Here is a 13,734-nt window from a genome sequence, read left to right as displayed (position 1 = left end):
AGGAAGCAGAGGTTGCAGTGATCTGGGATGGCGCCACTACACTCCAGCCTGGGCAACAAGAGCGAAACTGAGTCTCAAAAAAAAAAAAAAAAAAAGAAAAAGAAAATGTAGAAAATTACAACTAAGACTATGATCAACAACTAGATAGGGAAGTAAAAGGGGGCATAATTTAGAATTATATACTTTGAGCAGTTTGAACAAGTTCTCTTGGAAGGAACTGGTGAACTGGCAGATAAAATGTATTCAGTGATGCATGGTATGGAGCAGAAAAGTTGAGTAGATCCTTTCCTCTGATAAGCAGTTTCCCCCTTCTGGAGAATTTTTTTACAACCGGAACAGGAAACCTGAATAGCTGTGGTTGAAACTGAAGGAAGCATTTTATTCATGCCAGATGATGCCAGGGAAAGCTGAACGTCTGCAGTCAACTGTGAAGCTATAAAAACAGAAGAGGGAGAAAAAAATATTGGTATTTACACAAAATTAAGTAGGCATTCTCTTATTTTCTTTCTTTTTTTAGAGACAGGGTCTTGCTCTGTTGCCCTCCTTTGCACTCTAAGGAGTGTAGTGCTATGATCGTGGCTTGCTGCAGCCCTGACACCCTGTACTCAAGAGATCTTCCCGCCACCCTGTGTGGTGGTTCATGCCTGTAATCCCAGCACTTTGGGAGGCTGAAGCGAGTGGATCACCTGAGGCCAGGAGATCGAAACCAGCCTGGCCAACATGGTGAAACTCTATCTCTATTAAAAATACAAAATTAGCTGGATGTTGTGGCGCGTGCCTGTGATCCCAGCAGCTTGGGAGGCCGAGGCAAGAGAATCACTTGAACCCGGAAGGTGGAGGTTGCAGTGAGCCAAGACTGTGTCATTGCATTCCAGCCTGGGCAACGGGGCAAGACACTGTCTAAAAAAGATCCTCCTGCTTCAGCCTCTCAAGTAGCTAGGACTATAGGCCTGCATCACCAGACACACCTGGTTAATTTTTAAATTTTCTGTAGAGACAGGATCTCACTATGTTGCCCAGGCTGGTCTCAAATACCTACCCTCAAGCAATCCTCCCACCTTGGCCTCCCAAAATGTTAGGATTACAGGTGTGAGCCACCATGCCCAGCCACTTTCATTTTCTTTCTTTCTTTTTTGAAAGTGCAGTGATGCAATCTCGGCTCACCACAACCTCCACGTCCTGGGTTCAAGTGATTCTCCTGCCTTAGCCTCCCAAGTGGCTGGACTACAGGCTCATGCCACCATGCTCGGCTAATTTTTTTTGTATTTTTAGCAGAGATGGGGTTTCACTATGTTGGCCAGGCTGGTCTAGAACTCCTGATCTTGTGATCCACCTGCCTTGGCCTCCCAAAGTGTTGGGATTACAGGTGTGAGTCACCATGCCCGGCCTCTCTTTCATTTTCTTACAGGTTACTTCTCCTGGACTTGAAACTCAACACAGAGTAATATTCAAAGTCATTAAAAAAGAATGAATTAGCTATCATACTGGTCTGAATAAACATGATTAACTTAAATAATTCTATTACCACTCTCTGAAAACACAGTGTTTATTTTCAGTTCATTCTCCTGAGTTCTGGACTGTTGGGTGTGACAAGACTCCTGAAAAGAAAAAAAAAAAAAGAATTAAAAATAATGAATACAGTTAATTTAAGACAACCAGTCATTCAACATAAAATGATAAATTGTGGTCAGGTCTGGTCAATGATTTGTATAACTGAACTGAACCAAAATACATAGAGGTATGCACTACCATTTTGGTGCTCTTTAGCTGACAACACCAATCACCCAATACATGGTTTTCTATGGTATTCAGGTATGACTTCAGAATCTTTGTCAATAAAATCCCTTAATTCACTACCAATAGTAAGCAGACATATTGAATTGCAACTATTTTCACTACTTGTTTTGCTTTTTTTTTTTTTTTTTGAGACTAGATCTCACTGTCACCCAGGAGTGTAGTGATGTGATCTCAGTTCACAACCTCCTACTTTCAGGTTCAAGTGATTCTCATGCCTCAGCCTCCCAAGTAGCTGGGACTATAGGCGCATGCCACCATGCCTGGATAATTTTTGAATATTTAGTAGAGACGGAGTTTCACCATGTTGCCCATGGTCTTGAACTGGCCTCAAGTGATAAGCCTCTCTTGGCCTCCCAAAGTGCTGGGATTACAGGCATGAGCCACTCTGCCTGGCCTTCCCTGCTTGGTCTAATAATTAACAGCTAATTGTCTTCATAAAGACCTTAAACCCAGAAATTGTTTATTGGGCAGAATGATTCTTACAAGAGACAATTTTTTCAGAGCAGCAGGCAATTTCATAGCCACCATATCTAAACTTGATCTATGCCTGAATGTCCATGGAATGAAGAAGCAACAGATAGTTCCTAGAGGAGTAACGTTCCCCAGTAAACTCAATGGTAAGTCAACTCAATGGTAAGCATACCCTTATTTAATATTAATCTACTTGAGGCTATTTCTAAATAGACTTCTACAAATAAATCATTCTTTTTAGTGATCTACTTTTTCTTTCATTAGAAATTTCAGCTCATTGTTCATACAGAATCATTTTTTTTTCTTTTTAAGAGACAGGGTCTCACTTCATCACCCAGGCTGGAGTGCAATAGCATGATGATAGCTCACTGCTTCCTTGAATTCCTGGGCTCAAGCGATCCTCCCACCTTAGCCTCCCATGTAGCTGAGACTACAGTTATGCGCCACTATGTCTGGCTATTTTTTTTTTTTTTTTGAGACAGAGTTTCTCTCTTGTTACCCAGGCTGGAGTGCAATGGCGCGATCTCGGCTCACCGCAACCTCCGCCTCCTGGGTTCAGGCAATTCTCCTGCCTCAGCCTCCTGAGTAGCTGGGATTACAGGCACGTGCCACCATGCCCAGCTAATTTTTTGTATTTTTAGTAGAGACGGGGTTTCACCATGTTGACTAGGATGGTCTCGATCTCTTGACCTCGTGATCCACCCGCCTCGGCCTCCCAAAGTGCTGGGATTACAGGCGTGAGCCACTGAGCCCGGCTCTATTTTTTTTTTTTTTTTTTTTTGAAAGAAAGAAAGAAAAAAATGAAGAAGAGGAAGAAAAAGGAAGAGAAAGAGAGAGAATGGGAGTATTGCTTTCTTGCCCAGGCTAGAATGCAGTTTAGTAATGGGTATTGAAAACCTCTTTTATACCAATAATTATACTTGATGTAGACAGGAAGGAATAAGGGAAGAAAATAACAAACAAGCAGCCAACCAATATTTCATTTAAACCTATGAAATGCTATGCAATTACTGAGGAGTGATTTACTTCCAATTATGGTTTTTTTTTTTTGAGATAGAGTCTTGCTCTGTCACTCAGGCTGGAGTGCAGTGGCACAATCTCAGCTCACTGCAACTGCAACCTCTGCCTCTCAGGTTCAAGCAATTCTGTGCCTCAGCCTCCAGAGTAGCTGGGATTACAGATGCCTGCCACCACACCTGGCTAATTTTTAATAGAGATGAGGTCTCACCATTTTGGACAGGCTGGTCTTGAACTCATGACCTCGTGATCCACCAGCCTTGGCCTCCCAAAGTGCTGGGATTACAGGCATGAGCCACCGTGCCTGGCCAATTTTTGTATTTTTTTATAGAGACAGGGTCTTGTCATCTGGTTGGTCTCAAACTCCTGGGTTCAAGTGATCCTCCCGCCTTGGTCTCCCAAAGTTCTGGGATTATAGGTGTGAGCCACTGTGCCCAGTCATATATACAAACATTCTAAGGAATGTTTTCCCTACTTAAACTATATTCACAGCTCAAGTCAGTTCACCCTTCATAGGTTATTTAGTAAGTGATATGTCTAAAAAAGTTTTTAAAAATTTAAATATAAAATTCATTTAGATTAAAAAATTGTAATTTGTATTGTTTCAAGTTAAGAAAAACAAAAATAAAAATGTGTTAGCCTTCTCTGGAAGTAGACTCTATCGAAAAAAAGCGTTAACCTTAGCTAGGCCCATAACACCCTAAACAATCCTTTTACTCACACAAAAACCCAATTCCAAACAGTCCATTCTTTCCTGAAATCATTTTCTTACATATACTTGTAATGGCACTTAACATCATATACTTTGTATTATTTAATTAACTGCTTTGGAGGAGATAAGGATTTGAGTTTTTCAATTAATAATTTCAGCTCCTTTGTAACTAAAATTTATAGTTAAATGCTTCTCTAGAAATAATGGAAATAAGGGAAAATATTTACTTGAACATTGTCGGGTTCTGTCTTAATTTCATCTAGCAGCCCCAGCTGTGATGCCTCTGCCTTGTCACATTCACCATCTAACAATGGTTCTTTCATTTCAGTATCTGATGCAAAGGAATCCTCCAGTTCCAAACTAATGGATTTCTTCCTGAAGAACAGTTGCCAGATTCCTAAAATAAAATATTGATAAAGAGTTTGATTTTAAAATTAGTCCTTCTAAATATGGTAATTTTCTAGAACCACAAAAGGGTCTTTAGACAGCTTGAAATCAAGGTTCCTTCACTGTAAAAACACTGGCTTCTTTCCTTTCATCCATTTTTCAATATAGTTTTGCTCTACTATTCTCTGGTAGCTACTACCAACTCTGTGCTTTCTTCTGGAAATAGTCTCCATTTCTGTTCCCTCAAGCCCCCTGAATGCAGCACAAAACCACCAAAACTTACAAGTTTATTTTTAACTTTTCAATAGTAGAAAATGTAAAGCTTTCGGTTGGGGGGTGATTGCTCACACCTATAATCCCAGCACTTTGTGAGGCCAAGGCGGGTGGATCACTTGAGGTCAGGAGTAGTTTGAGACCAGCCTGGCCAACATGGCAAAAACCCATCTTTATTAGAAATATAAAAATTAGCCGGGCATGGTGATGCATGCCTGTAATTCCAGCTACTCAGGAGGCCAAGGCACAAGAATCGCTTGAAACTGGGAGATGGAGGTTGCAGTGAACAGAGTGAACTGCACTCCAGCTTGGGTGACAGAGTGAGGCTGTGTCTCAACAAACAAAAAGAAAGAAAATGTTAAGCTTTCTATCTGAGGTTAACTCAATCTGTACTCACTACCCCTCCCTGCCTCCAGTTATCCTTCTCATTTGCTTCTTCAATTCCTCTTCCCCTCCTATTGGTTCCAGGACATAAGCATTTAAAAACATTCTAGAATCTAAAGCTATCTGCCCTCTCTCTGACCACCCCTTTGCATCTCCCCCTTCCTCATTCTTGAAATTCCTTTGATTTTTCTTGCTCTAAGGTCTCTTATTTCTCATTTTACCTTTTTACCAGTCTTTTTCACATATACTTATTTTACCTACTTTTAAAATGTTTGTTCCTCAAAAGCACAATTCCTCAGTACTCTTCTCGCCTGCTCTATGATCTTGAACTCCTGGCTTTTAAAAAATAACCAAGTTGGCCAGGCACAGTGGCTCATGCTTATAATCCCAGCATTTTGGGAGGTAGAGGCGGGTGGATCACCTGAGGTCAGAAGTTCAAGACCAGCCTGGTCAACATGCTGAAACCCTGTCTCTACTAAAAATACAAAAAATTAGCCAGGCGTGGTGGCACCAGCCTGTAATCCCAGCTACTTAGTAGGATGTGAGAGGAGAATTGCTTGAACCTGGGAGGCTGAGGACGCAGTGGGCCGAGATGATGCCACTGCACTCCAGCCTGGGCAACAGAGCAAGACTCTGTCTCAAAAAAAAAAAAAAAGAACCTGTTGGCCAGGTGCAGTAGCTCATGCCTGTAATCCCAGCACTTTGGGAGTCCGAGGTGGTAGATGACCTGCGGTCAGGAGTTTGAGAGCAGCCTGGCCAACAGGGCGAAACCCCATTTCTACTAAAAATACAAATAAAATTTGCCAGGTGTGGTGGTGCATGCCTGTGATCCCAGCTACTCAGAATGTTGAGGCAAGAGAATCACTTGAACTCATGAGGCGGAGGTTGCAGTGTGCTGAGATTGCACCACTGCACTCCAGCCTGGGCAACAGCGACTGTCACAAACAAACAAACAAATAAACAAAAAACCAAGTCTTTTTTTTTTTTTTTGAGACAAAGTCTCATTCTGTCACCCAGGCAGTGGTATTATATCAGTTCACTGCAGCCTCGCCATTCTGGGATCAAGCAATTCTCCTACCTTAGTCTCCCAAGTAGCTGGGACCACAGGCATGTGCCACCATGCCCATCTAACTTCTTTTTTTTGTAGAGAAGGGGTCTCACCATGTTGTCCAGGCTGATCTCGATCTCCTGGACTCAAGTGATCCTCTCATCTCAGCCTCTCAAAGTGCTGGAATGACAGGTGTGAGCCAGCGTGCCTGGCCTATGATCACAGCCTCAGATTCAACTATCACCTATGGGCTGCTTTTCCCCTACATTCCTAAGCTTCGACCCATATACCCAATTCTCTATTAAATATCTCCACTTGAATGTTGAATCCCCACAGGTCCCTCAAACTCAAGGGGTTTGAATTCTGGTCTCAAGCAATCCTCTTGCCTCAGTAAAACGATATTCTTTTCTTACCCCCACAAACCTGCTTTACAGATATTCCCTTTCTTTGTAAATGGCAGTGTCATATACCTAACTTCCCATGCCAGAAATCTAGGATTAACCTGGAATTCTTCTCCCTAAATCTAATCGTGAAATTAGATCAATCTACCTTTTACGTAAGTCTTAAGTCTATTTTCCCATCATACATCATGCCTGCTTCACCTTACTACCAAATCAATAGATTGCTTTTTGGTCAATAGGCAGCTAAAATCCAAACTCACAATATACAAGACTGTTTTGCATTCAGGCTTTATAAAAATCCCATTTTACAATTTTTGAGGAACTATGAGAGCAAAGTCTCTTTTTCAAAGATAGAATGGTTCCTTGTGTTCTTAAAAAAGGGCCTTATAAGCCAGGCGCGGTGGCTCATGCTTGTAATCCCAGCACTTTGGGGGGCTGAGGCAGGCAGATCACGAGGTCAAGAGATTGAGACCATCCTGGCCAACATGGTGAAACCCCATCCCTACTAAAAATACAAAAATTAGCTGGGTGTGGTGGCACATGCCTGCAGTCCCAACTACTCTGGAGGCTGAAGCAGGAGAATTGCTTGAACCCAGGAGGAAGAGGTGCAGTGAGCCAAGATTAAGCCACTGCACTCCAGCCTGGCAACAGAGTGACACTCCGTCTCAAAAAAAAAAAAAGAGGGGGAGGGCTTACAACTAATTATTATGGAGGGCAGACAATAACTAACACAAATGTGGAGAAGTTGAAGTTCTTACAGGATCACTTAGAATAATGGGATCCAAAAAAAGAAAAAAAAACAAAAAACCTCTTGCAGAAGTAATTCCAGGACTATGGTTTTATTCTGGGTGAGTACGTGAAAGACCTAAATCATTCTGCCAGTATTTTTTATTTAGGGGGTTGGGGCTCAACCACTTTCCCTCATTTCTATCTTTAATTCAGCTTTTGTTGAAAGTTCCTATCCCGATGCAGGAAGTTAAACAAGGCCTGAGTGCAAGTGCGATAAATAGTTCATACAGCCTCTGTCCAGCCCATTTGAGCATTATACACAAGCAGCAAAGCAAAAATCACTAAAAATTAACTATCTGTCATTAGGTAGATTCCCTTCACCTAAAAGTAAATATGCCATGAAAGTCTAAACATCAATTAAAAACAAAGCACCGAGGGCCGGGCACAGTGGCTCACACCTGTAATCCCAGCATCTGGGAGGCTAAAGTGGATGAGACTAGCCTGGCCAACATGGTGAAAGCCCGTTTCTACTAAAGATACAAAAAATCAGTTGGGTGTGGTGGTGGGTGCCTATAATCTCAGTTACTCAGGAGGCTGAAGCAGGAGAATTGCTTGAACCCAGGAGGCAGAGGCTGCAGTGAGCCAAGATTGTGCCATTGCAATCCAGCCTGGGTGACAAGGCAAGACTCTGTCTCAAACAAACAAACAAACAAACAAACAAGAAAAAAAGCAAAAAACAAACAAACAAAAAAACAAAGCACCGAGTTTTGTGCAGTGGCAGTATCACAGCCAATGAGGTTTACATAAGGTACAATTATTGCTATTTGGATAAAACAAAACAAAATAAAACAAAGCACCTATGAGCTTTGGCATCTTGCAACCCCTTCAAACGTGTCATCACACAAACAGAAAAAGAATGGAGGTTGGGTGTGGTGGCTCATGCCTATAATCCCAGCACTTTTGGGAGGCTGAGGTGGGCGGATCATGAGTCAGGAGTTGGAGACTAGCCTAGCCAACATGTTGAAATCCCATCTTTACTAAAAATACAAAAAAATTAACTGGGGACAGTAACTGTATCAAAAAAAAAAAAAAAAGCCAGGTGTAATCCCAGCTACTCGGGAGGCCAAAGCAGGAGAACCACTTGAATCCAGGAGGCAGAGGTTGCAGTAAGCCAAGATCGTGTCACTGCACTCCAGCCTGGGCTACAGAACGAGACTCTGTCTCCAAAACAAAACTAAACAAAAAACAGATACATCCAGGCATAACAGAGTATCCTTTAGCATACTAAATCCTTTCACTGGAATCAATTACAAAATTTAACAGGCTTTACTGGTAAGGGCACTTTCCAGGACAGAGTAGTAGAAACCCAAGCAGAAAACAGCAGGAGACAGAGTTAGAAATACTGGGTTCTAAAGTAGCTAGAACTCAAGAGGTACACTCTGGGAGAGGAGGGAACCACAGAGGAATAATATGCATACAAATTTCCCCTCCTCCAAGTCATTGGCTGACTCCTAAACTGCACATTTACAGAGTGAGACTTCAAAAACTTAACAGAAAACAGCAGTTAAAGGTCAAAGAGCTGATAAGAGATTATAGCAGCTATGCAGAGTTGAGAGTTGAAATTTAAGACTAGCAAGATAGAGGGGTTTTGGTAAAGACCTAGATTTCCGGTTGAAACTCAAGGAGGGCCTTGCCTTAGGAGTAATGGCTATGCCCCAGGAGAAAGAGACCACTTCCAAGAAGAAAGGACAAACTAAAATAGACCAGCCCTAACAAGGCCTATCATCAACCCTCAACAGGATCAATGTCATTTGCTACTACTATCCACCTGCCTAATGGGAACCTTACCCTGCTCTGAAGGAAGTACATCCAGATGCTAATAATGTTCATCCAAAATGTCCAGAATCCAGTAATAATTTATGGACCAAAAGTAATTTTTAAAATGCCATAACTGACTGGAAAAAAAATGGCAATAGAAACAAACCCACAGGTGGCTCAGATATAGTTCTTGTCAGGCAAGGACTTGGTTATGTTTCAGAAAACAGCAGAGAAGATGAAGAGGTTCTGTAGTGACCTGTAATCCATTAAAAAAAAAAGTTAAATGGAAAATCTAGAATTGCAAAAACAGAGTGAGGAAATCAAGACTTCAATAGATGAGCCGGGCGTGGTGGCTCACCCGTGTAATCCAAGCACTTTGGAGGCCAAGGCGGGCGGATCACCTGAGGTCAGGAGTTCAAAACCAGCCTGACCAACATGGTGAAACCCCGTCTTAAAAAAAAAAAAAAAAAAAAAAAAAAAACTTCAATAGATGAATATCAAATTAGTGAAGAACACAGGCTAGAAGGTAGACTTATGCACAGAGACAAAAGGATGAAAAATAGAAATAATGTGCCATGTGGGATTCCTATTCAGTTCTAGAGTAAGAATCTAGAATAAGGTGTCATGTGGGATCTTTTATTCAGTTCTAGAATGAGAGAAAATAACATAGCAAAAGAAGCAATATTTGAAAGAAAATACAAGGCAAGGTGGCTCACACCTATAATCCCAGGACTTTGGGAGGCTGAGGCAGGAGGATCACTTGAGCCCAGGAGTTTGAGACCAGACTGGGTGACACAGTGAGATCCTCATCTCTACAAAGAAGTTACAAAAATTAGCTGGGCATGGTGGTGGATGCCTGTAGTACAGGCTACCTGGGAGGCTGAGGCTGGAGGATCACTTGAGCCCAGGAGTTCCAGGTTACAGTGAGCTATGATTGCACCACTGCACACCAGCCTGGGTGACAGACTGAGACACTGTCTTGAAAAATAAATAAATAGGCTGGGCACCGTGGCTCACGCCTGTAATCCCAGCACTTTGGGAGGCCAAGGCGGGCAAATCACGAGGTCAAGAGATCGAGACCATCCTGGCCAACATGGTGAAACCCCGTCTCTACTAAAAATACAAAAAAATCAGCTGGGCGTGGTGGCGTGTGCCTGTAGTCCCAGCTACTCGGGAATCTGAGGCAGGAGAATTGCTTGAACCCAGGAGGCGGAGGTTGCAGTGAGCCGAGGTCCCGCCACTGCACTCCAGCCTGACACCTGGTGACGGAGTAAGACTCTGTCTAAATAAATAAATAAATAAGTAAGTAAATAAATAAATAGAAAAATAAATAAATAAAATACATAAAGTTTTTTGGGACAATTTCCCAAAACTGAAGAAAAACATCAAACCACATGAATTCAAGCTCTGTGAATCACAAATAAGACAAATATAAAAAAAACACAAGTAACATATCATAGTCACACTGGTGAAAACCAAAAAGAAAAATTTTAAAGCAGTAAGAAGGCTGGTTGTGGTGATTCACACTTGTAATTAGAGCATGTTGGGAGGCAGAGAACAGACGACTGCTTAAGCCCAGGAGTTTGAGGCCAGCCCCCGGCAGCATAGTGAGACCCTGATCTCAAAAAAAAAAAAAATTTAAAAATTAGCTGGGTTGTGATGGTGTGTACCTGCAGTCCCAGCTACTTGGGAGGCTGAGGTGGTAGGATTGCTTAAGCCTGGGAGAGTGAGGCTACAGTAAGTTGTGATCATGCTACCGCACTCCCACCTGGGGTTGCGGGGGGTGGCGGCGGGGGGGGGGGGGGGGGGGGAGGGGTTGGGCAGGGACACAGTTAGACCCTATCTCAAAAAAAAAAAAAAAAGAAAAGAAACAATGAAAGCCAGAGCCAATGTAATATCTTTAAAGTGCTGGGGAAAACTCTCCATAAAATTCTGTATTCGGTAAAGATATCCTTCAAGATTAAGACCAAAATAAAGACATTTTCAGTTAAATGAAAACACTGTAGAAATGCTAAAGGAAATTCTTTAAGCTAAAGTAAAATAGTAGATGGGAATTTAGCATAAAAGTTGGAAAGGAGGCCAGGCATTGTGGCTCACACCTGTAATCCCAGCACTTTGGAAGTCCGAGGCAGGCAGATAAATTGAGGTCAGGAGTTAGAGACCAGATTGGCCAACATGGTAAAATCCTGTCTCTACTAAAAAATACAGAAATTAGCTGGGCGTGGTGGTGCACACCTGTAATCCCAGCTACTTGGGAGGCTGAGGCAGGAGAACTGCATGAACCCAGGAGATGGAGGGTGCAGTGGGTCGAGCTGCACCACTGCACTCCAGCCTGGGTGACAGTGCAAGACTCCATTTAAAAAAAAAGTTGGAAAGGAAGAAGAAAACTTTTTTTTTTTGTAGACGTGACTGCATACAGAAAACTCTTAAGGGATCTCCCTCACCCCACTCCTGCAAAAGAAAACTACTAGAATAAGTGAATTCCACAGAATCAAATACAAGATCTGCATTTTAGAATTTCCGTTAACACTTATCTTCAACACTGTAGAAGTTCTAGTCCGATAAATAAAGCAAGAAAAAATAAGACATAAACTTCAAAAAGAAATGAAATTGTTATTATTTATAGATAACATGATTGTGCATATAAAAAATCAAAAGACTCTCCAAATTACTAAGTTTAGCAAGACATACAAAAATCAATTCTGGCCAGGTGCAGTGGCTCACGCCTTTAATCCCAGCACTTTGGGAGGCTGAGGCAGGTGTATTACCTAAGGTCAGGAGTTTGAGACCAGCCAGACTAACATGGTGAAACCCATCTCTACTAAAAATACAAAAAAATTAGCCGGGCATGGTGGCGGGTACCTGTAATTCCAGCTATTCTGGAAGCTGAGGCAGGAGAATCACTTGAACCTGGGAGGCGGAGGTTGCAGTGAGCCCAGATTGCACCACTGCACTCCAGCCTTGGCGACAGAGTGAGACTGTCTCAAAAAAAAAAAAAAAAAAAAGATTTATTTTATTCAATTGAGTTCTGCAAGCTCTTTTATTAGCCTGATAAGAAGGCTGGAGGCAGAAGGCTACATGCTTTTCAAACCAAACTATAATGTCCATGGTTAATTCTGCAGGCAATGAGGAGCCATCATTTACGAAGTGCCTTGGAGCCGGGGTTAGAGATGAGTAAGATTTCCCACCCAGTAAGTATATACAAGGTATAGAGCAGAAATGAGAAAAGAGAAGACGGTCAGTCTTCTGGGAGGTGAAATTTGAGCTGGGTTTTAAAGTGTCTACCAACCAATAATGGGGGATATTCCTGGTATAGAGACAGCATGTACAAAAGCACAAATTGCGGGGCACGGTAGCTCACGCTTGTAATCCCAGTACTTTGAGAGGCCGAAGCGGGTGGATTGCTTCATTTTAGGAGTTCGAGACCAGCCTAGGCAACATGGAGATAACCTGTCTCTACAAAAAACAGAAAAATTAGCTGGGCATAGTGGTGAGCACCGGCGAAGAGAGCGAGACTCTGTCTCAAAAAAAAAAAAAAAAAAAAAAAGAATAAATACATGGGAATTAGAAGGAATGGGACTATTGTTAAAGATAAAGAGTGCCAGTAGAAGGACCTGGAAAGCTGGAAAAGCTGGAAAAGTAGACTTGGGTCATGTCAGGAAGGTCCCTGACACTAAATACCTTAAAATTAATCTTGTGAATCATCACCGTCCAAACTGTGCTTTTGGGGTTCAGCAAACATTTCATTCTTTTTGTTTGTTTGTTTGAGACTAGGTCTCGCTCTGTCACCCAGGCTGGAATGCAGTGGCGCGATCTCGGCTAAATGCAACCTCTGCCTCCCGGGTTCAAGCGATTCTCCGACCTCAGCCTACCGAGTAGCTGGGATTACAGGCGTGAGCCACTGCACCTGGCCAGGAGTCAAACTTTTGAAAAAGCACTGCTCAATGAAGGAGAGCTACAGGTGTGATGAGGGCTTCTGAAACGGAGGCTGCGGAGGGAGACCAAAGTCTGAAAGCCCAGTTACGACGCGGCAGCAGGAGGCGGCAAGAATCGCTGGAAGTGGGGAGCAGTAACCCCCGAATCTCTGCGGGCACAGTTAAAGGTGGCGACAAACACAATTCAGGTCCGGGCCTGGCCCCGAGTTCCCGACCCCCATCTGGCGGAATCTGCACTCAAGTCTCCATCTCTAACCCCGACCCGGCGCTCGTCCCCCCTCCGACCGACAGCAGAAACCCTGCCCCTTTCGAATAAGCCGCAGGAGTAAAGACCGAAACTAGAGTCCCATGAGGAAGCTTACTAATTTCTTCCAGAGACACCCGCCGCCTAAGGCTTCTCAATCCTCGAAGCAAAACGGCCCCGCCGGCCCCACCGGCCCCGCCCCTCTCCCGTCGTGCTCTGCGACTGAGCATGCGCAGGGAAGCCGGCCCAGCATGGTCCCAAGTGCTTGCGTTGGGAAGGGCGACCTTGGGATAGAAAGGGTGGGAGAGGGGGAGGGGACGAGTCCTTCCGTCCGCTTGGGCTCTTACCCTTGAGGTCATCGGTGGCTGGCAGCCAAAGTGAGACCCTTGTCTCAGAGCTCAAGTAGGGCAGTTACATTTCCTGGTTTCGAGAGATGGCTCTACCATTCTTTAACTGTGTGATAGCGATTTGACAACTTCTATAAATCTCAATTTATAGAAGTTGGGGATAAATGTAGT

At 43.1% G+C, this 13,734-nt stretch overlaps 1 protein-coding gene across 3 annotated transcripts in view; it reads right to left on the bottom strand.

The window, feature by feature from the left end:
* The window catches only part of ZMYM1 (zinc finger MYM-type containing 1), a 34,882-nt gene extending 21,479 nt beyond the window's left edge, over positions 1-13,403 (bottom strand). The window contains exons 1-4 of one of the 3 annotated variants that reach the window (XM_012440062.2): positions 13,335-13,401; positions 4,225-4,394; positions 1,526-1,598; positions 184-433 (exon numbers count right to left, since the gene is read on the bottom strand). In XM_012440062.2, the coding sequence (XP_012295485.2) occupies positions 184-433; positions 1,526-1,598; positions 4,225-4,320 (419 nt within the window). In that variant the 5' untranslated portion in view covers positions 4,321-4,394; positions 13,335-13,401. Of the gene's footprint in view, positions 1-183; positions 434-1,525; positions 1,599-4,224; positions 4,395-13,334 lie in introns of those variants that run through there. The other 2 variants (XM_012440072.2, XM_012440082.2) reach the window with 2 other exon arrangements.
* Positions 13,404-13,734: the final 331 nt, after the last annotated feature.

Source organism: Aotus nancymaae, unplaced genomic scaffold (genome assembly GCF_030222135.1).
Source record: "Aotus nancymaae isolate 86718 unplaced genomic scaffold, 86718_ANA_hifiasm-v0.15.2.pri h1tg000053l, whole genome shotgun sequence".
Classification (NCBI taxonomy): Eukaryota; Metazoa; Chordata; class Mammalia; order Primates; family Aotidae; genus Aotus; species Aotus nancymaae.
The sequence above is the reverse complement of the archived record's forward strand: the minus strand, read 5'-3'. Positions and strand labels throughout refer to the sequence as shown.